Source organism: Melanerpes formicivorus, unplaced genomic scaffold (genome assembly GCF_026170545.1).
Source record: "Melanerpes formicivorus ecotype bairdi unplaced genomic scaffold, bMelFor1.0.p_v2 SCAF_38, whole genome shotgun sequence".
In the NCBI taxonomy this organism is placed as follows: Eukaryota; Metazoa; Chordata; class Aves; order Piciformes; family Picidae; genus Melanerpes; species Melanerpes formicivorus.
The window spans coordinates 3,221,404-3,241,095 of NW_027142390.1; the positions used below are offsets into that span (position 1 = coordinate 3,221,404).

At 59.4% G+C, this 19,692-nt stretch overlaps 4 protein-coding genes across 8 annotated transcripts in view; 3 read left to right on the forward strand and 1 right to left on the reverse strand.

Annotated features, from left to right (window-relative positions):
* The window catches only part of CACNA2D2 (calcium voltage-gated channel auxiliary subunit alpha2delta 2), a 234,343-nt gene extending 224,651 nt beyond the window's left edge, over positions 1–9,692 (forward strand). For all 4 annotated transcript variants that reach the window (XM_068157848.1, XM_068157847.1, XM_068157849.1 and 1 more), the window contains 16 exons: positions 860–920; positions 3,312–3,409; positions 3,625–3,715; positions 3,823–3,885; positions 4,015–4,118; positions 4,204–4,302; positions 4,403–4,497; positions 4,773–4,820; positions 5,200–5,271; positions 5,416–5,568; positions 5,679–5,731; positions 5,828–5,883; positions 5,987–6,110; positions 6,591–6,700; positions 6,917–7,005; positions 7,493–9,692. In XM_068157848.1, the coding sequence (XP_068013949.1) occupies positions 860–920; positions 3,312–3,409; positions 3,625–3,715; positions 3,823–3,885; positions 4,015–4,118; positions 4,204–4,302; positions 4,403–4,497; positions 4,773–4,820; positions 5,200–5,271; positions 5,416–5,568; positions 5,679–5,731; positions 5,828–5,883; positions 5,987–6,110; positions 6,591–6,700; positions 6,917–7,005; positions 7,493–7,621 (1,445 nt within the window). In that variant the 3' untranslated portion in view covers positions 7,622–9,692. The remainder of the gene's footprint in view (positions 1–859; positions 921–3,311; positions 3,410–3,624; positions 3,716–3,822; positions 3,886–4,014; positions 4,119–4,203; positions 4,303–4,402; positions 4,498–4,772; positions 4,821–5,199; positions 5,272–5,415; positions 5,569–5,678; positions 5,732–5,827; positions 5,884–5,986; positions 6,111–6,590; positions 6,701–6,916; positions 7,006–7,492) is intronic.
* Positions 9,693–10,415: 723 nt separating this feature from the next.
* TMEM115 (transmembrane protein 115) lies at positions 10,416–13,379 on the forward strand. Its single transcript, XM_068157855.1, has 2 exons — positions 10,416–11,399; positions 12,152–13,379. The coding sequence occupies exons 1-2, from the start codon at positions 10,546–10,548 to the stop codon at positions 12,357–12,359; spliced, it is 1,062 nt and encodes a 353-aa protein (XP_068013956.1). The 5' UTR covers positions 10,416–10,545; the 3' UTR covers positions 12,360–13,379.
* Positions 13,380–13,680: 301 nt separating this feature from the next.
* CYB561D2 (cytochrome b561 family member D2) lies at positions 13,681–15,698 on the reverse strand. The gene is made up of 3 exons (XM_068157857.1): positions 15,534–15,698; positions 15,384–15,421; positions 13,681–15,132 (listed from the first exon to the last, which is right to left on the reverse strand). Exons 1-3 carry the CDS (start codon positions 15,658–15,660, stop codon positions 14,629–14,631), a joined length of 669 nt encoding a protein of 222 aa, XP_068013958.1. The 5' UTR covers positions 15,661–15,698; the 3' UTR covers positions 13,681–14,628.
* On the forward strand, positions 15,325–19,587 carry NPRL2 (NPR2 like, GATOR1 complex subunit). 2 transcript variants are annotated; one of them, XM_068157854.1, is made up of 11 exons: positions 15,325–15,446; positions 16,158–16,249; positions 16,756–16,924; positions 17,169–17,277; positions 17,584–17,720; positions 17,940–18,037; positions 18,131–18,167; positions 18,324–18,417; positions 18,492–18,609; positions 19,120–19,262; positions 19,495–19,587. In XM_068157854.1, the coding sequence occupies exons 1-11, from the start codon at positions 15,405–15,407 to the stop codon at positions 19,560–19,562; spliced, it is 1,107 nt and encodes a 368-aa protein (XP_068013955.1). In that variant the 5' UTR covers positions 15,325–15,404; the 3' UTR covers positions 19,563–19,587. The 2 variants fall into 2 exon arrangements, with proteins under 2 accessions (XP_068013955.1, XP_068013953.1); XM_068157852.1 differs by lacking the exon at positions 15,325–15,446 and adding an exon at positions 15,888–16,045.
* Positions 19,588–19,692: the final 105 nt, after the last annotated feature.

A 19,692-nucleotide genomic window follows, 5' to 3' on the forward strand; every position in this document is an offset into this window, starting at 1 on the left:
CAGACCCAGAATGTCTCCGTAGCACCCTCCCCATTCACCCTCTAACCCAGCTCACACGCACGAGCTGAACCCCACATCCACCACCCCTCTGCCAAGAGGTCCTTGAGAGGCACTCCAAACTCTGCTGGGCTGCGATCCCCCTTAAAGCAGAGCAAAGTGCCAGGCGAGTGTGAGCCCCTGTCCCGCTGGGATCCCACCGCTCCGGGGAGGGAGGGGAGCCAGCAGCGCCCGGCGGCACATTGCGCGGCACTTTGCTGGGCAGGGAGCCTCTGGTTGGACTGTCCTCAGCAAGGTTCCCCGTTTGGCCATGTTGATGCCTGAAAACTCCTTTTATTTTTTACTTTACTTTATTTTAGTTTAGTTTATTTTTTCTCCCGACAACCGAGTATTTTGGTGATCCTCCTCTGGCCAGGAGCACAGCATGTGGTTCCCTGCCCTCGTCCAGCACTTTCCACACACCACCACCCCCAAGAGAGAGACGCCCCCACGCCCTCCCGAACATGCATATATATACCTGTGTGCGCATATATATATGTGTGTGTGTCTCTGTGTGTCCCTGCGTGCACGCCTCCGGCTGCGCGTACGCACCCGCCCGCCTCCAGCCCAGCACCGAGCAAATTCGAGCCGAGATGGGCAAACCTCTCCCAATTTGGCTGTAACTTTCCTTCCCGTGCGGTGCCAGCAACAGCAGAACGGCCTTTTCCTTCCTCTCTTGTTACCAAGAGCAACAAATGACTTTTTTCTTTTTTTTTTCTGTCGTTGTTGTTGTTCCCTCCCCTCTCTGTCCGTCTCTCTCCCTCCTGGCCCCCGGCGCCCCCGTCCTCGCTCCCCGCCGGATAACCTTCCCTTTCTGTTGCAGATTTTGAATACCTGCTGCCCAACAGCTTTGAGTCGGAGGGACATGTGTTCATTGCTCCCAGGTAGCTTTGCGTGTGCGCTTGCCGAGGTGTGCATCCACCCCCGGCTCCGCTGCCGAGCCCTCGCCATCGGCCCTCATCACCGCCTCATCGTGCCTTGTGCCCTCTCCCCGTCCCCTCTCACCCTCTGTGTCGTGTGCCCGCTCGGCCTTGGTGGACCGCCGCCGGGACCCCGGCCTCGCTCTGCCACCCGGTTGCATCCAGCACGGTATATATGCACCTGCCCGGCGCGGCCGCTGTGCGTGCATATATAGCTATAGTTTCTGAAAATGCCCCCCCGGAGCGAGCCGGGGGCGGCGCTGGCATCATACAGTCGCGCTGGCTGCGGGGGGGTGAGGAGAAGGAAGGACAGCTCCTGGCTCAAATTCGGGATGCCCGGGGGGGTACGGGGAGGCTGACGGCTACAGACTGCCCACAGGGACTTGAAGACAGCGTGGTGTCCCTGGGCAAACGGACGTGTCCCCTCCCCTGGGACTGTGCCACTCAGTGTTGTCACTCAGGAGGGACAAAGGGCTGTCCCTCGGTGGGTTGCTAAGGGAGCCCTGTGTCTCCACCAACATCCTGCAATTCCTGCTGCTGACCAGCTCTAATTAACATTACCAGGAAATCACCCACGTGCTTACCTGCCAGTATTGCAGCTATAAGCCCTGATAGGGGAGGGTTCATCCTTGCAGTTCTTGCGGACTGCAGAAGGTTGAAGCCACAGCGCAGCCCCACTTGTGCCACCTGTGATTCCCCCTGCCCTCCCTGTCTGCAGCAGCCATTGTCCCCTTACACCAGTTCTGAGTAAAGCAGCCCAAAATGTGCAGTTATTGTGCAGCCCCAGCACTTTGGGGGGCACTTGTTCTCTGGGTGATGTGCAGGCAGCAGGGGTGAGGTCTGAAAAACACAGGACCCAGAGCAGAATATTGATGAGAAACAGAAAAACCCTGTGATTAAAATGTTGGCCTGTAACTGTGTTGGGGGGAGTAAATACGGAGGTGATGTCCAAGCCCAAGACCCAGGGAGTGGGTCTGCCCCCTGACTGCTCCCCAACAGCTCCCCAGCTGCCCTGCTCAGGCTGCAGTGATGGGGCCAGTGACCAGCATGGGGCTCCATGGCCAGTACAGCCAGAGAAAAAAGGGGGAGGCTGAACACTGACCGTGAGCCCTTTGGTGCCCCTGAAAGCAGCTCTCTGGGTTCCCTCCCTCCACTGGATGCCGGCGTGGTGTGAGTGGGGAGGACTTTGTGGGGGCAGGGGCCTGGCACCCAGGGCGACTGTATGATCTTCTGTCAGCACTGCTGTGCCCACGGGCCACTGGAAATTTTCAGAAACCATATATCCCCTGTCCCCCGTGGGTGTGTGAGTTCTGTACCTGTGCGTGTTGGTGTAGATACTGAGGTGGCTGCTCCCCACAAGCAGGGGAGGGGGGGCCAGGCCAGGGTGGCCACGGTACCCCAGCTTTTCCAGCTGCCCCATGGACATGCTCCCTGCCACCATCTGCTCCTGTATCTGTCCTTTTAATGAGGTCTTTGGCAGAGTCAGGAGCTTGGCATAGGGGACATGAGCAGGGGAAACCCTGAGCCCCCACGCACTCCTGCAGCCACATCAGAGGCTGGGAGGCTCTCAGTACCCGAGGGTGGCACTAACCTGTGCCATCCCACTAGAATCTTGTGTGACTGATGGGGTCATGGCTGTTCACAGCATCAGCAGGGTCAAGGCTCTGCACTTAGGGTAGTCCCAGTCCAGAAAGGGGATACAGCATTCTCCACAGTGCTCACCCCAGGAGGGGCTCAGGGCCAGCCATGCCCACCTCCACTGGCTGGACCACACCCAGCACCTAACTATCTACACAAAGGGTACAGATATGGCTGCCAAGTGCCTGTGTGGTGCCACCAGCACAGCCATAGGGGCTCCCAAGCCAAAGCCCTGCTCGCACCCACAGTGGAGCCCCCACTCCCCAGGGGAGGGCAGGATGGGCATGGCGGCACCTGCCTGGTCACACAGGTAAGTATGATAGAAGAGGTGGCCAGTCCCACCAATAGTCCAACCAGTACGGAGAGAGGTGGGCTCTAGGTTGTACCACTCAGGGCAAACTGGGATCCATCAACCTTGGCTCTGGAAGAGGTGACAGTACCTCTGTGCCTGTGGCAGTGACAGACCCAGTGGCTGGCATGACAGCCAAGGCAGCAGCACTGCAAGCAGCAGAGGCTGGGTAGTCTGCCAAGATGGCCCAGAGCCAGCTGCCCCAGCAGGGTGACACTGGCAGAAGTGGTGGCACATGACCACTATCATCCCCCTGGCAAGCCCAGGTGCTGGCAACGCAGCCAGCACCTGCCCCTCCATCCCTGGGGGAGAACTGACCTTGCCTTTTCCATCCTCGTGAACGCCAAACCTTGTCCCCCAAATCCCAGAGAGTATTGCAAAGACCTCGACTTGTCGGATAACAACACCGAGTTCCTGGAAAACTTTATTGCCCTCATGGAAAAGGTGACCCCAGACTCCAAGCAGTGTGAGTAGCTGGGAACGACTGGGGAGGGGCCTGGCAGCAGGGTTGGGGGGGATGAGGGGATGGGAAGAGATGAGGGCAGGAGGGGAACTGTGCTGGGGTTGGGGGCCTGGGAGCCACCACAGAGTGCGCTCAGAAGCAGGGGGAGTACGAGCGTCCCCCAACAGGGCCAGCCCTCACCTCCTCCCCCTCCTCCTCCTCTGCATCTTCCTCCCAAGGCGACAACTTCCTCCTTCACAACCTGATTCTGGACACAGGCATCACGCAGCAGCTGGTGGAGCGAGTCTGGAAGGACCAAGACCTCAACACGTAGGTGGAGGCGAGGTGGCTGAGGAAAGAGAGGCGTTAGGACAGGCTATGGGGACAGGGATGGGAGCAGAACAAAACTTGGCTGATGCAGGCTGCTCTCCTTGCAGGTACAGCCTTTTGGCTGTCTTTGCAGCCACCGACGGCGGCATCACCCGTGTCTTCCCTAACAAGTGAGTGTCTGGCTGCTGCGTGCATGCCTGCCCCCCCGTGGTGACATGCCTACTCCCACGGGGTCATCTTGGGTGGCACCACGGGACCAGAGCCCAGTGACAGTCATGACCATGGCTGCTTGCCCCCAGGGCTGCAGATGACTGGGAGGAGGAACCGGAGCCCTTTAATGCCAGCTTCTATCGGAGGAGCCTGGACAACAAGGGCTACATCTTCAAGCCGCCTTACCGGGACGGTGGGTGTTGGCTCAGGGTGGCAGAGGGTGGCACAGGCTGCCACTGGCCTGACACGTACCCTGATGCCACTCCTGCTCTTTTCAGCCAGCTACCAGGCACCGGACCTGGAGAACAACACCATTGGGATCCTGGTGAGCACTGCTGTGGAGCTCAGCATTGGGGGCAAGACACTGAAGCCGGCAGGTAGGCAAGGAACAACAGCCTGGTGCCCTGGCACCAGGCTCGAGGGGGACCTTGTTGTCCCTCATACACTGAGGCTTACCTTATCTCCCCTCTGCCCCAGTGGTGGGGGTGAAGCTAGACCTGGAGGCCTGGGCTGAGAAGTTCAAAGTCCTGGCAAGCAACCGGACAGACCGTGACCAGCTGGGCACCAGACGGGTACGTCTCTCAGGGCTCCCATGGAGCTGGCACAGTATGGGGACAGGGGCAGGGATGGGGAGGGAGCTCTGCTTGGTGAGGAAGTAGCTGGGGAGCACTACATTCTGGGCTTGTACCTCCCACACAGCCCTGCCCCTCACACTGTTCTATCAGGGGGGATCTATCCCTGTTCCCTGGGGGCATCACCCTGTATGTTCCCTCCTGTCCTGGAGGACAGTTCTGGAGGGGATGATGGCCTTGCTAACCCATTCATCTGACCTGGTTTTGGTTGACAGTGCGACCCCTCCAGCAGCTGTGAGATGGACTGTGAGGCCAACAATAAGGTAGGTGGTGGGCAGGGGTGGGGACCGCAGGCAGATGGCTGGGAGGGCTGCCCATCCGCAGCCCACCCTGCCCGTGCTGTCTGGGCGAGTGCAGCCACCTGGTCCCTCTGCTCCCTCTCACAGGGGCAAAGCCCCAGGAGTTGTGCCCTGGACTGCAGAGCCCCACTGAGGGGGCCGCTAAACACCCCAGGGCAGGTGATGGCTCCTGCTAGCTTCACCCAGCACAAGTGTTCACAGCAGGAAAATGCTCCTGAGCAGCCCTCAAACTTGGGGACAAGGCACTGACCTCCCTGCCTGACTGCCTGTCATCCCCTAGCCCTGCCTATCCTGCTTTCCCTGGGTGTGGCTGGGGATGGGTGACACTTCCCTCCTTCCCCAGGACCTCATCTGTGTCCTCATCGACGATGGGGGCTTTCTGGTGCTCTCCAACCAGGAGGACCATTGGTACCAGGTGAGTCATGCCCACATGGCAGCTCTCCTGTGTGTGGGAGATGAGACCTTTGAGCTGGTGTCAATATAGCCCTGCTCAAGTCCTCATAAGGGGACACTCATGGTGAGGTGGAATTTGGGTGCAGATTCAGTGTTCCCATACCAGGTGGGCAAGTTCTTCAGTGAGGTGGATGCCAACCTGATGTCTGCCCTCTACAACAACTCCTTCTACGCACGCAAAGAGTCGTACGACTTCCAGTCTGTCTGCGCCCCCGAGGCCCAGAGCAACACCGGTGCTGCACCCCGCGGTGTCTTCGTGGTGAGCACCCATGGGGATGGTGACCACCAGGCACTCTGGAAGCCTGGGGCCAAGCAGGTGTGTGTGTCCTCAGTGACCTGCTGGCTCATTTCCCTGCTCTTTGCCCACAGCCTACCGTGGCCGATCTCCTGAACCTTGCCTGGTGGACTTCAGCTGCAGCCTGGTGAGTCCCCTCCTTGGGGGCTGTTTCCACTGGGGAGTGCCACAGCATGTCCCCAGGCCCTGGGACAGTTGTGATGGATGCACTCCCTTCCCCCAGGTCCCTCTTCCAGCAGTTCCTGTATGGCCTCACCTACAGCAGCTGGTTCCAGACAGGTGAGTCCTGGGGAGCCCTAGGGTGGGGAGCAGGCAGGAGACTTGGTGGGGGCATGTGGCCAGGGGTCCATCGCCCCTGGCCCATGGCACTGTGCTGGCACAGAGGAGGTGGCAGGGGACAGCATGGAGGCCAGAGAGACGAGCTGCATCATGAAGCAGACACAGTACTACTTCAGCACTGTCAACTCTACCTACAATGCCATCATCGACTGCGGCAACTGCTCCAGGTGGGTCTGGCCCTGCCATTCCATCACCCTGGCAGGCTTGGGGACACCCTTTGCCAGAACCCCTGTGCAGCCACCTGCATGGGGGCATTGAAAAATGCTGTGAAGTGTTCATGAGGGGGCACAGAATGCAATAGTCACATCTCCATGGGCTGTAGGGTGACACTGACGTACCCAGGGCTTCTCCAAGTAGGACTGAGTCCTGCAAGCCAATTTACCTGGGCAAGCCTCTCTGCATGGGGATGAGGATGGAGATGGGCATGGGGACTGGAACAGGGATGGAGGTGGATGTAGAGGTGGAGGTGGAGGTGGAGGTGGAGATGGAGATGGAGATGGAGATGGAGATGGAGATGGAGATGGAGATGGGGACATCCCACTGACTCATCTCTCCCTGAGTCACCTGCCAGTAAGGCTGGTACTGAGGACTGGGGTCAGGATCAGGGTACAGGGTAACTGGGGTCCACACTGCTGTCATGCCCCCAGGCTCTTCCATGCACAGAGGCTGGCTAACACCAACCTGCTTTTCGTGGTGGCTGACAAGCCCCTCTGCAGCCAGTGTGAGTCCATCAAGCTGCTGCAAGCAGAGGTAAGAGGTATCCTTTGGTGGCCAAGCATCATCCCTCGGGGATGTGGTGGTGGAGGAGTTGGGGGAGAGGTGGGCACTGCAGGGCTGGGCAGGGGGGCTGGGAGCTGCAAGGTCAGGTGGAGGGGGGTGAAGCTGACTCATATGTGGAGTGGCTTGGGGTGGCCTTGAGGCACCCTACATGCCCCCACCACCCTGTGCCTGGTGGTTTCCTTGACCTGTGAAGCCCCCCCGAGGGACCCCAACCAGTGTGAGCTGGTGGACAGGCCCCGCTACCGGAAAGGCCCCCACATCTGCTTTGACTACAATGCAACAGTAAGTGGGGTGGGTGGGGAGGTGGGGGGTGCAGGGATGAGAAGAGTCCCAGAAGGAGTCCCCAGGGGAAGGAATTGGGGCAGTGGATGCCCTGCTGGTAGGGAGAGCAGAGCCAGGGGTGTCCCCAGGGGAGCAGAGCTATGGAATGTACCCCTGGGGGAAATGAGAGCAGTGGATTTCCCCTGAGGGGGAGTGTGGAGCTGTGGAGGGACCCTGGGGAAGCAGTGCCATGAGGTATCCTCCTGTTGGGTAAAGCCACAGGGGAACCGTGGGGGTTGGAAGCGTTGGGGTGCCCCCTGGGGAGATCAGAGCCATGAGGGAAGTCCCTGGGATTGCAATGGTCAAGGTGTCCTTCTGAGGAGGAAGTGGGGCCATGGGGGTCCCAGGGCTGGAGGCATATCAGAACTGCAAGAGAGTGGTAGGTGCCCCTGGGGTGTGGAGCCACCATGGGAAGTACCCTACAGCCCCTCTCCCTTTGCCCCTCCAGGAAGATACCTCAGACTGTGGCCGAGGGGCGTCCTTCGCCCCCTCCCTGGGGGTCCTGCTCTCCCTGCAGCTGCTGCTTCTCTACTCCAGCACCAGCCAGCACCCGCTCCCCCCGGCCGCCTGCCTTTAGCACCCCCCAGCTGCCCCCGCGAGCTCTCTTTTCTTTCAAGCTCCATCTCCATCCCCTTCCTTTGCCTGGTGGAGCAGGAGCAACGTCCCCTTCACCGCTTCGGGGACCCCTGCAATGCCACCCTGCGCTCCCCGCCGGCCTCAGCCACAGAAGAGCTGGGATGCAGGCAGGGGCTCTCTGGCAGAGCAGGGACCGAGTCGGTGCCACGGCGTCACGCCCTCCTGGCTGCTCAGACTCGGAAAGTGGCATTGGCACCCTCCGCCCGCGACACCCTGTCCACCTCACCTATTTTTTTAGCCTGAAGATTTTAAAGCAGATCTTTCTACATCGAGTTTCCAACATTTTCTTCGCCTGGAGACCGGCGGTGTTTATTGTCAGCAATGAGGACACGTGGGGAAGAAACAAGGGGAGGGTGGGGGGTGGAAAAAAAAGAACAAGAAAAAAGGACTTGACCTGACTGTGCGGGTCAGTAGTATTTGTTCCAGCGGGTTCCAAGCCCCTGGGCGTGCAGGGCAGCTCCAGCATTCCTGCAGGCTCAGGGCAGGGCGCAGAGAGCAGCTGGCCGTGGCCTGCACCGGCGCAGGATGGAGCCCTGGTCCCTGCTTTGGGCTCAGCTGCTCTTCTGCATTCTTGGGCACAGATACTGGGGTGAAAATGAGAGGAGGGGGAAAAAATGTGTTTTGTTTCTTTTCTGTTATGCAGATCACTGTGAAATCCTGCCCACCCCAGCCCCCTCCAGCCACATTTGCCCTGGCAGCCCTGCCAAAGAAACCGCGCTGGCCAGGGGAACGTGCTGCTTGTCCCCAAGGGGGACATGCCATGTGCCCTCAAGCAGGTTGTGCCATGTGCCCCATAGTTGGATGTGCTGCACAGCCCCCAGTGGGAAATGGAGCATGTGGTGCCACATGTTCCCAGAAGGGATGTGCCAGGCCTCCTTGGGGCACCATCATGGGGGCAGGACACAGCAAGGGGAGCTCATACCTGGGATGCTCCTGAGGTCCTGGCTGGGGGCACTCAGTGCTGGGGGGTGGGAGGTGGCTCTCTATTGGGGCACCCCAAGGTACTGGGACTTACACCAGGGCACTCAGGCGGAGGTGTCATCCCTCCAGCCAAAATAGTGGGTGCTGAGCTGGACACAGGGACTGGTGAGCCCTGGAACACCACTGTACCCCACCACCACAGCCAGGAGAGATGCTGCAGGGCTGGATGGGCCCAGCACAGGGTGCAGGGTGCCCGACCATGACACTTCAGGGTGCTGTGGTGCAGGGGTGGCCAAACCCACTCCCCATGTCCCTCACTGTTCCCAGCAGTGTCAGGAAACCCTACCCAGGCAGGCAGCCCTGGGGACCCGCATCCCCTAGGGGAACCCTGCTTAGAGCCACCCTATCAATCGGGCCCAGGGGAGCTCCCTCAGCACAACCACACCGGGGAAGACTGGGGAGGGCACCAGGCGCTAATTAGTACTGGGGTTAATTAATGGTCATTCTGCTTGTAGCTTTTTCAGTGTGTGTTTGGTTACTGTCTCTGGGACCGTGTTTGAACAGATGGCTCTGTGTTACCGGGAGTGTGTGTACTTCTGTAGTCTAGTTAGGTGCTCTGCCAGAAAACCACCACTATACATACCTATAAATATATACATATATAGTCTATTTTAAGTTAAAAACCAATGAGACAAAGGGGCAGCCCAGCCCTGGGCCATCCCACCAGGGTCGTGTCCTGCCCTGTTCCCACCTGAAATCTTCTCTCTGCTCATACAAAGGCATTGGGGTTTTAATTGATTTTTGCTTTCTTTAGGTTTTGGTTTTGGTTTTTTTTTTCATTATTTTGGTTTGCTTTTATTTTTTGTTTGGTTTTTTTTTTTTCCTTTGGGTTTTTTTTGTTGGTGTTGGTGGTGTTGGTTTCTTTCCTTTTTGGTTGTTGGGGTTTTTTTTTGTACAGAAGAGTTGGAAAACTTCAAAAACCAACAAAAAGACAATTTGTAAGATATCGTGCGTGTGACTCCTTGTAAAATATTTTCAAATGGTTTATTACAGAGACTCGGTTATTAAATAATGTTCATATTTTCACTTCACAGGCAGTGGCTGCGTCATTGCCCAGCTATGTGGGCAGAGCTGGGGGGGGAAGGGCACGGCACAGGGAGGAGGCAGGCAAGGGTGCTCCTGGCAGCTGGGCTGCTACCCGCATGCCTGCCTGCGCCTCTGCTGAAGGGCTGTGGGGACGGACGTAGGCAGAGGGATAGGTTCACGGACATCCACACACTGCATAGGCCGTGGGGTAGGCAGGGCTCAGTCCCGCGACGCAGTCCCCTCAAGATCCCCCCTCCCCCTGTGCCCCCCCCTTGCTCACGTCCCCGTGTCCCCAGTGCCACGCCACCACTTCATGCCTATGTCCGTTTGAGGCTGTATCCCCGCATCCGTGTCCCCCTGTCCTGTGCGGTCCGTGTCGCCGAGTGCCACTCACGCTCGGCCCGTGTCTGTAAAGCCACGCATGGTTTGTGTCCCAACCCCAGTCCATCTCCCCGTGGCTGTCCCCAGTAGACACGCCTAACTGTGTTCCCCGTCTCTCTCCTGCGCTTGTGTCCCGATATGCCTCTCCCCAGGACCCCCGTGCCTGTGTTCCGCTGCCATCCCCGCCACGTCCCTGCCCCTCCCAGCCGCGGCCGGACTCCGTGTCGCGGCGTGCTGCGCGGCCGGACTCCATGTCCCAGGGAGCCCCGCGGATGGCCTCCGGCCCCGCCAGCCGCGGCGCCAGGCCCGGCCCCGCCCCGCCCCGCGCGGCGCAGGCGCACGACAGCTGTTTGTCCGCGCACGGCCTGGCCTGCGGCGGCTGCTGAGGGCCTGCTCGGGGCTGCGCGGGGCCCGGCCCGGGGGAGGCGGCCCCGGCGGGCGGGCGCTGCAACAGTCCCGGTGCCGGTGGGGCCGAAGATGCGGCGGTATCTGCCGGTGGCCCGGCAGCACTTCCTGGCGGCGCTGGCCGGCACAAGCGTGGTGGTGAAGTCGCTGAGCGCCGCCGTCCTCCTCCTCTACCTGCTCTCCTTCGGCCTGGACACGGCCTACGGCCTGGGAGTGACCCCTGGGTATCTCCTGCCCCCCAACTTCTGGGTGTGGACGCTGCTGACGCACGGCCTGGTGGAGGAGCGGGCATGGGGCCTGGCGGCCAGCCTGGCCACTCTGGGGGTGGCGGGGCGGCTGCTTGAGCCCCTCTGGGGAGCCCTGGAGCTGCTGGTCTTCTTCGCGGTGGTGAACGTCTCGGTGGGGCTCCTGGGGGCCCTTGCCTACTTCCTCACCTACGTGGCCTCCTTCCACCTTCCCTACCTGTTCGCCGTCCGTATCCACGGCGGGCTTGGCTTTCTCGGGGGAGTCTTGGTGGCTCTCAAGCAGACGATGGGGGACAGCACTGTGCTGAAGGTGCCCCAGATCAGGATGAAGGCTGTCCCTATGCTCCTGCTCCTTCTCCTGTCTGTGCTGCGGCTTGCTGCCCTCGTCGAGAGCAATGTACTGGCCTCGTACGGCTTTGGGCTCCTCTCCAGCTGGGTCTATCTCCGTTTCTACCAGCGGCACAGTAGAGGCCGTGGAGACATGTCCGACCATTTTGCCTTCGCCACTTTCTTCCCCGAGATCCTGCAGCCCGTGGTGGGTCTGGTGGCCAACGTGGTGCACAGCATCCTGGTGAAGGTGAAGGTCTGCCGCAAGACAGTCAAACGCTACGATGTGGGCGCCCCGTCATCCATCACCATCAGTCTGCCGGGGACAGACCCCCAGGATGCTGAGAGGAGAAGGTACCACTAGCTCTGCTCCCATGGGGCATCGTTTCTATGGGCAACGAGGGCCAGAATGAAAACTCAGATGGGAAGGAGGGGGAGATTTGGGCACGGTACTAAGGGGGGGGCCTTCTCCAAGGACTCTGCTGGGGGCTGCCCTCCTTGCCACAGAGGTGGTGGAGAGTGCTTTGGGTGGCTGGTAGGATGTTGCTCTGCTCTTCCAAATGTGGAGCAGTGGCACAGTGCAGGGTAGGAGTGGGGTGATCCTAGGAAAATGGCAGATAAGGTTCGAGGTCCCTGCAGAAGGAAGGGAGATGCCAGCTGCCCAGGCAGATGCCAGCACCCTGCTCATGGCAGCCCTGCACCCATCATTTTGGCACAGGTAAAGGCAATGAACCAGTCCTGTGCCCTAGACTTCCTATGCCTGGCTTTGGCCTTCCTGGCTCCTACCAGGAAGGTTTGGACAAGGCGTTGGCTCTCTGCTTTCCCTTGCCCTGTTACATGCCTTCCCTGCCCCATTCCCAGGGCAGCCCATGTACCATCTGACTGCCTCTGAGCACACCACGTGGCACAAAACTTGGTGCGTGTAGTCTGAGAGCATGACTGGGTTTCTGTAGGCGAATCCCAGGCACTCCAGATCATCTCCAGTGCTGCTGAATCCAGCGGCTCCTGTCAGGAAGAAGCCAGGGACAGAGATGCACAGTGCACTGTTAACCCCTGCTCTGCCGTTGGACCCAGGTTTAACCCACATGTCTGCCCTTGCCCCACAGACAGCTGGCCCTGAAGGCCCTGAACGAGCGGCTGAAGCGTGTGGAGGACCAGTCAGCCTGGCCTAGCATGGAGGATGATGAGGAGGAGGCGGTAGTAGTGGTGGCAAAGGCTGACAGCCCACTGCTGGCTGACCCTGGCACTGCTGGAAAGGGCACCAGCCAGGAGTCCAATCTCATCACCTTCCAGGATGCTCCATCCCAGCTGTGACCGGCCAACACACCAACCCCTTCCCACCCTGTCTCCATCGGAGAGCTGCTAACCCTCCTCGTGTCCCCTCCCACAGCCGGGACCCTCGGCAGGGAGCAGGGACTCCTCCCGCAGCAGAGGCAAGGGGCTACCTCATTCCAATGCTTCATTGCTGCCCGTGGCCAGCACTGGGCACCCAGGATGATGCTGCTGGCACCACCACAAGCACGGGGGTTCCTGGAGCTGCTCCCTTCAGCACAGGACAGGCTGTGGATGTCAGCACTGGCAGCTGTTCTGGGAGGGGGACATGGGGCTGTCCCCTACCCTGAGGCCACTGCACTTGCCCAGGTGGGAGCAGTCAGCAGCACTTCCTCGCTTCTCCTCTGCACCAGGGGTCGGTCAGAGTGCTCAACACTTACTCCTTTTTGAAGGTAGTTGTGTCCCTAACCAAGGGAATGGGAAGGCTGGCAGGTTTCTTTTCTGAATCCCTTTCCTATGGGGAGCCTCCCCCAGCCCCAGCAGGAGCTCACCGTGACTGGTGAGAGGTTTGCCAAGCAAGGGGGTGGGCTGCTGGACAAGAGGGGGCCGCCCAGCCCCTCGTGTTGGTGGTTCAGCACCACCAGCTCTGGGTTTTGTGCACGGGGTGGTTCTCTTTTCCTTGCTCTCCTGCCCCTGATGCCAGCCCTGCCAGGGAGCCAGTGCCTTTGGACACTCCTTGGCTAATCTGTCAGCTTACACTAAAAGCTGGAATTAACTTTTACAGTGAGGCTGTGCTGCTTCCTCTGGCAGCAAGCTCTCTTTCCTGCGGGTAGAATATGGGCTCCCCCTTCTCTTTCCCTCCATGTTGATGAGCTTTCATTTTGTTTCCTGGATGGAGAGGATGCTCCCTGCAACGGCCTCCTCACAGCTCCCAGTCCCCCAGGCAGCCCAGGATGTGGGTTGATCTGTTGTGATTATTTTTTTAAAGGACCACATGAGAAGGTTTTGTCAACCAGTTACAAAACAGACTTTTGGTTATCAATAAAGAGTTCTTTGAAAGAGTTGGCTCCTGCAGCAGAGCAGGGGCAGGACAGGGGGGTGAACACAGAGTGGCCCTGGGGGCTCTTGCACAGGGGTCTGGGGAGGTGTGTTCTTCCTGGGCGCTCCTATCACGACTGGGGAAATCAGCAGGGGGTTATGTCTGCCTGCAACCCAAAAGCCCCCCACCCCCCAGGCAGTAAAGAGGGCTTGTTGCACTGTAGCTGCCTGAAATCTTTATTAATAGAATAAAAGCTCTGGATACAGAGGAATTTATTGGCCTGGGAGCTGCTCCCAACTCTCCAGCCCTGCTGAGAGCAAGATTCACATCAAGAAGGAGCTGCTGCAGCACATGGAGCCTTGCATCACCCTGCTGCCCCGGTGGCAGGTGGGCTGGAAGGAAGGCTGCTGTGAGGTGGTGCGAGGCGAGGAGGTTCTTTTTGGCCTTCCTCAGGGCTGTTCAGCAGGCTGGCTCCAGGGCTTCTGCCTCAGGCCAGTGCCTGAACCTTGCTGCTCCCTGTGCCACTCAGAGGGACAAAAGTCTTCACAGGCTGTTGGTTTGCAGCACAGCTCAGTAATCTGGTCTGTAAAGTGAACCATCACCTCCTGCCAGGCTGGAGCTTCACTGGCCTGGCCTGCAGGAAGGATTTGTGCGTGGCAATGGCTGGCCAGATCTGTTGCCATTCAGCAGGGCTGACTGTACCAGTCCTACATAGCCCCCAGGTCCCTGCATGGGGCTGCACCACGGGGACAGATGTTCCACTGTCCTCCAGCATCTGCCTTGGGTGATCTACCCTGCTTCAGCCTTCCCGTGGCTGAAGCCACAACCGTACCCTGTGATTTTTTCACTGGCCAAGCTGCCTCTGTGGTAGGAGAGGCAGTGCAGTGCCTGCTGCAGCCTCCCAGGTGAGCAGAAATGCTTCTCTGCTTACCAGGAACGTGACAGGTCCTCTCTTGCCTGCTCCAAAGCAGCCCTGGTCGGGAAGGGAAAAGGAGCAGGAATTCTGAGTGAACCTTCTGGTTTCTAGTATTGAGCACCAAGCTGCCATGGTGACCTGAAACTTAACCTGTGCTGGGAAGCATCCCCACTAAGAGGCAGGAAGTAGGCAGGTCCTGCCCACTTGGTGTCATGCACATTGTAGCTGACACGCCAGACAATCCAAGATCCAAGAGATGACTAAGTAGAAATCAAGTTCCAAGGAGACCCTCTGTGAGCAGGGGAGCCCTGGCCTCCCTGGCTGGCACAGGGGAAGTTCAGATCTGCAGCAGGCCCTCAGTGCTGGCTCCGCTTGCGGTACAGGTAAGCATTGCTCACCTGGTTCATGATAACCAGGCTAGTGAGTACAGGACACAGCATGGCAAGGTACCAGGAGATGCTGCTCACTGAGGTAGTGAACCACAGGGAGCACATGCCCAGCATCAGGCTGGCACAGCCCAGCAGATAGCCCACCAGCCCTGAGGTCGCATGGTACAGCTTGAGCTTGGCCAGTGTCCAGTTTTTGATCAGCTTGGGGTACAGCAGGAGCACCCCACCCCCGCACTGCCCACCAGCGTACAGCACAGTCAGCAGCCCCGTCAGGCCGTGCCAGGTGACAAAGTGGGCCTTGCCGCTCAGGTGCTTGTTGTAGGTGATGATGCCCAGCCCCAAGAGGGCACAGAGGAGGGCAAGCAACTGGAGGGCCCAGTGCACCCGCACCTTGACTTTGCGGGAGAAGGAGCGGAGCAGCGAGGTCTCGGGAGAAAATATCAGCAGGGCTTCCGTCATCAGGAACGAGAACTAGGAGAGAGAAGGAAGGGGCAGTGGCACTGGTTGCTCCCACCTCACCGCTACGGCCGGGGGCTGGACCGGCGGTGGCGGTTCGGCACCGCCCGGGGCTCAGCGTCCCACCACCCACGGCACGCAGAGGGACTTTACCCTCCTCGCCGGGCGCTCTCCGCCGTCAAGGTCCCTTCCTCTGCCGGAGGGAGGCGCCCGCGGCAGGGGGGCAGCATGACAAAGTGGCCGGTAACCGGGGCAGCGGGACTTACCGCGAGCGTCATGAGTAGCGGATGCCAGGAAAAGAGGCCTGCAAGGGAAGCGTAGGCACTGAGGTAAGAAGAGGCTACAGAGGCCGGGCCCCCAGCCCCGGCCTGGCTCACACCCGCCGGCTCCGGTCCCGATCCCGCCCCAGCACTCACTGGATCCGGGCCGCGCCAGCATAGCCACGGCGGTGGGGAAGCCAAGCGCCACGAGATGAGCGGCGGCGCCGGCGGCGGCCCGTAGGGAGCGGTACAGACGGGATTCGGTCTCGGCCGTCAGGGCCATGGTGCCCGGCGAATAGAGGGGGAACCGCCGCGACCGAGACGAGGGGGCCGGAGCGCCGGTTCCGATTGGGCGAGCTGGGCTGTCCGTCCGCGCTAGAGCCCGCCTCCCCCGCGCTGCGCCACCGCTGAATGGGTGGATAGCGTTGTCGCTCAGGATGAGAGCCCGCCCCCAGCGGCGCGGCCGTGTGACGTATCGTCCTCAGGCTCCGCGCTACGGTGGCCGGCAGGGCTGCGGTACGGACGGTGCTCACCGCTCTGTGCTCACCGCTCTGTTTAGCTGTGCTTGCCGGCCCGGCGCCCAGCCCGGCTCTGCCATGGGCGGCAGGATCGAGTGCGTCTTCTTCAGCGAGTTCCACCCCACGCTGGGGCCCAAGATTACCTACCAGGTGGGAGATGAGCCTCGGCCAGTGAGACCAGGGCGGAGGAGGCGGGTCATGGGGCAGGGCCGGGGTCCGGCAGCCGGGCCAGGCTGAAGCGGAGTCTTCTGTGCCGCTGCAGGTTCCAGAGGACTTCATTTCTCGGGAGCTCTTCGACACCATCCAGGTGTACGTCATCACGAAGCCCGAGCTGCAGAACAAGCTGATCACCGTGTGAGTGTTGGCCGCCACCCGGCCTTTAACGGTGGGCGGACGGATCCGCTGCCCTCACCACGGCTGGCAAGGCTCTGCCGGGGGGAGAGGATGGTTTGGTGATGGGACAGTGCCAGCTGTCAGTTTGGCGCTTACAGGAGGCTCTGTGGTCAGCAGTATCGTTACGATGCCTGCAGTAGCTTGTGCAGGAGGTTTGGTACCCGATTCTGAGGGTGTCCGGTGCAGCCCCTGGTTCTGTGTCAGCCTCAAACCCAACAAAGTTAAACGACTCTTCAGAACTGCGCTGGCTTTGAAAGGAGACCGTTTTCTTCTCTGAGGATTGACTCTTTTTTGCTCCCACCCCCCCGCGGTTCCAGACTGTCTTTTGTACTCTGAGCATTTGGGGATTGGGCATTGCTTTGCCAGCAGAGAAGACTCCATTCTCTAGGGCCACTCAGGAGCTAGCCTTGTGCTGGGCTCAAGCCTCCCTGAGGGCATAGGTACAGGTTCTACTGCTCTGCTTGCAGGACAGCCATGGAGAAGAAGCTGATCGGCTGCCCCGTGTGTATCGAGCACAAGAAGTACAGCCGAAACGCTCTGCTCTTCAACCTGGGCTTTGTGTGTGATGCTAGAGCCAAGGCCTGTGCACTGGAGCCCATAGTAAAGAAGCTGGCTGGCTACCTCACAACCCTTGAGGTGAGCCAGTGTGAGCAGAGGCAGGCTGCATCGTGATCCGCCCCACAGAGGCACCAGTCTCCTGCTACACATTGTGGATCACTGGGTGTTACTGGAGCAGGGAACAGGTTTACAGCAAGGAGGGGACTGCTCTGGCTTTACCCACATACTGCTTGGAGTTTAAGGGAGGATGGGATCCAAGATGTGTGGTTCACAGTAAATAGCTCTGTGGGGAGGAGCTGACTTGATTTTCTGCTCTCTTTAGCTGGAAAGTGGCTTCATCTCAAATGAGGAGAGTAAACAGAAGCTGGTTCCCATCATGACCATCCTGATGGAGGAGCTGAATGCCAAAGGAAAGTGCACTCTGCCCATAGGTATGGCAGCCATGCCAGCCCAGCAGTGGAGGGCAGGGGTGGGACTGGGAAGCAGCTGAGCCAGCCTCTGCCTGGATCAGCTCTGCCTGCACTGCTCCTGGCAACTCCCTGCCTGTCCATGCTTGGAACTGGGGGATGTCTGAGCCACCCTTGCCCTGGATGGCTCAAAGGGCCAGGAGGGATGGGGCTGTAGGCTGCACACACTGCCCTCCGTGTAGCATGGTGATGTCCTCAGGCTGATAGTCGCAAGCTCCTGAGGGAGTAGAGGTTTCTGTGGGGACTGAGCTCTCCCTTTTTCCTGGCCAGATGAGTCGAACACCATACACCTGAAGGTCATTGAGCAGCGCCCGGACCCCCCCATCGTGCAGGAGTATGATGTCCCTGTCTTCACCCAAGACAAGGATGACTTCTTCAACTCCCAGTGGGATCTCACCACACAGCAGGTCTGTGTACTTGAATGACCACAGTTTGGTGCTTCCCTTGTCTTTGTGCTCATACCTGTGAGCAATCCATTCACCCAAAACATGAATAAAAGGCTGTTGGGGATGAAGCCTGCCCATCCCATTGTGCATCCAGACACAAGGAAGTTTCTTGGGCTCCAGGGTGATGCTTTCGGCCTCTCTTCTCTCTCCACTCTTAGCTCTTGCTGCCTACCCTTCTAGATCCTGCCTTACATTGATGGCTTTCGGCACGTCCAGAAGATTTCTGCAGAAGCTGATGTGGAGCTGAACTTGGTGCGCATTGCAGTGCAAAACCTGCTGTGAGTGTGTGAAAGGGGCCTGGGCAGCCCATGGGAGCAGGGAAAGGGGGTGTGCTGGCAGACAGAGTCTCACCTTTCCTTGTCCATCTGCAGGTACTACGGGGTCGTCACACTCGTTTCCATACTCCAGGTGGGTCAGCCCATGGAGTGTGGGGCCTCAAACAGGATTCAGGCAGCGGCTGCACTTATTGGGGTAGCCATGTAGGGGGACAACAGGGCTCAGAGTGGGGCAGGTCTGTGTCTCAGAGCCATGTCTGAGCAGACCTGGTTTTCCCTTGTTCTCCAGTACTCCAATGTCTACTGCACCACGCCAAAGGTCCAGGACCTAGTGGATGACAAGTGTCTCCAGGAAGAGTGTCTGTTGTATGTCACCAAACAAGGTATGATGGTGTCATGCTGAACTGCCAGTGGAGGCAGGGGAAGATGGCAACTGACTGGTGACTTGTCCCTGCAGGGCACAAGCGAGCCAGCCTCCGGGATATCTTCCAGCTGTACTGCGGGCTGAGCCCTGGCACAACAGTGCGAGACCTCATCTCCCGCTACACCCTGCAGCTCCAGAGGGTGGATGAGAGGTCAGAGCCAGCACCCTCCTGCTCACTCCCTGAGGGTGATAGTGAAAACAGGGGTGGTAGGGCAAGTTGAGGGGCGGGGGGAGGTAGGAGGAAATACTCAGCTCCTGGATGTGTGGATTGGGAAAAGTAGAATCATAAAATCATTTAGGTTGGAAAAGACCTTTAAGATCATCATGTCCAACTGTTAATGCATCACTGCCAAGTCCACCACTAAACCATGTCCCTATGCACCACATCCGTATGTGTTTTAATATCTCCAGGGATGGTGACTCTACCACTCCCCCGGGCAACCTGTTGCAATGCTTAAGCAGGAGAGGGACGCCTAGGGAGCACTGGATTAGGAAGGCACAGATGGATTAGTACAGATAAATGAGGTTGGGACAATGAAGGGCGAAGGCTTGAGGCAGCCCCTTTCTCCACAGTGGTGTGCCATGGTGGCACCAGAATGAATGGGAGGAGCTGGTGCATTTGACATCTCAGCATTGTGGTCCCTTCCCTTCTTGTGCCCAGGAGGCTTATCCAGTTTGGTTTGATGAAGGGCCTTATCCGGCGGCTCCAGAAGTATCCGGTCAAGGTCACCCGGGATGAGCGAAGTCACCCAGCCCGGCTGTACACAGGCTGCCACAGCTACGATGAGATCTGCTGCAAGACTGGTGAGGGTCCGAGCTCCTCCTCACAGGTCTCAGGGGTGGGGAGAGGTGTGGGGCTGTGCACTGGTTCCCATCACCCCCTGGGAAGCCATCGTACTGCAGGGACACGGGACTCTGGACTATGTTCTGTGCTGAGAAGGGCTTGGGATTCTCCTGAAGAAGGGCTTAGGATGCCCAGCCAGCCCCCAGCACCACTGCTGGGCAGCCTGCTAACCCCACTACCGTCTCCTCTCAGGCATGAGTTACAAGGAGCTGGATGAGCGCCTGGAGAACGACCCCAACATCATCGTGTGCTGGAAGTGACGGCGGGGACGGCATCGCCGGCGCCCGTGTGTCCCCCAACGCGTTGCCCCGTGCCCGCCCCCGTTGCGTCCCGCCGGCCGCGGTCGCTCCTCCGCGCCGCCAGAGGGCGGCAGAGTCCCCTCGGCGCTCA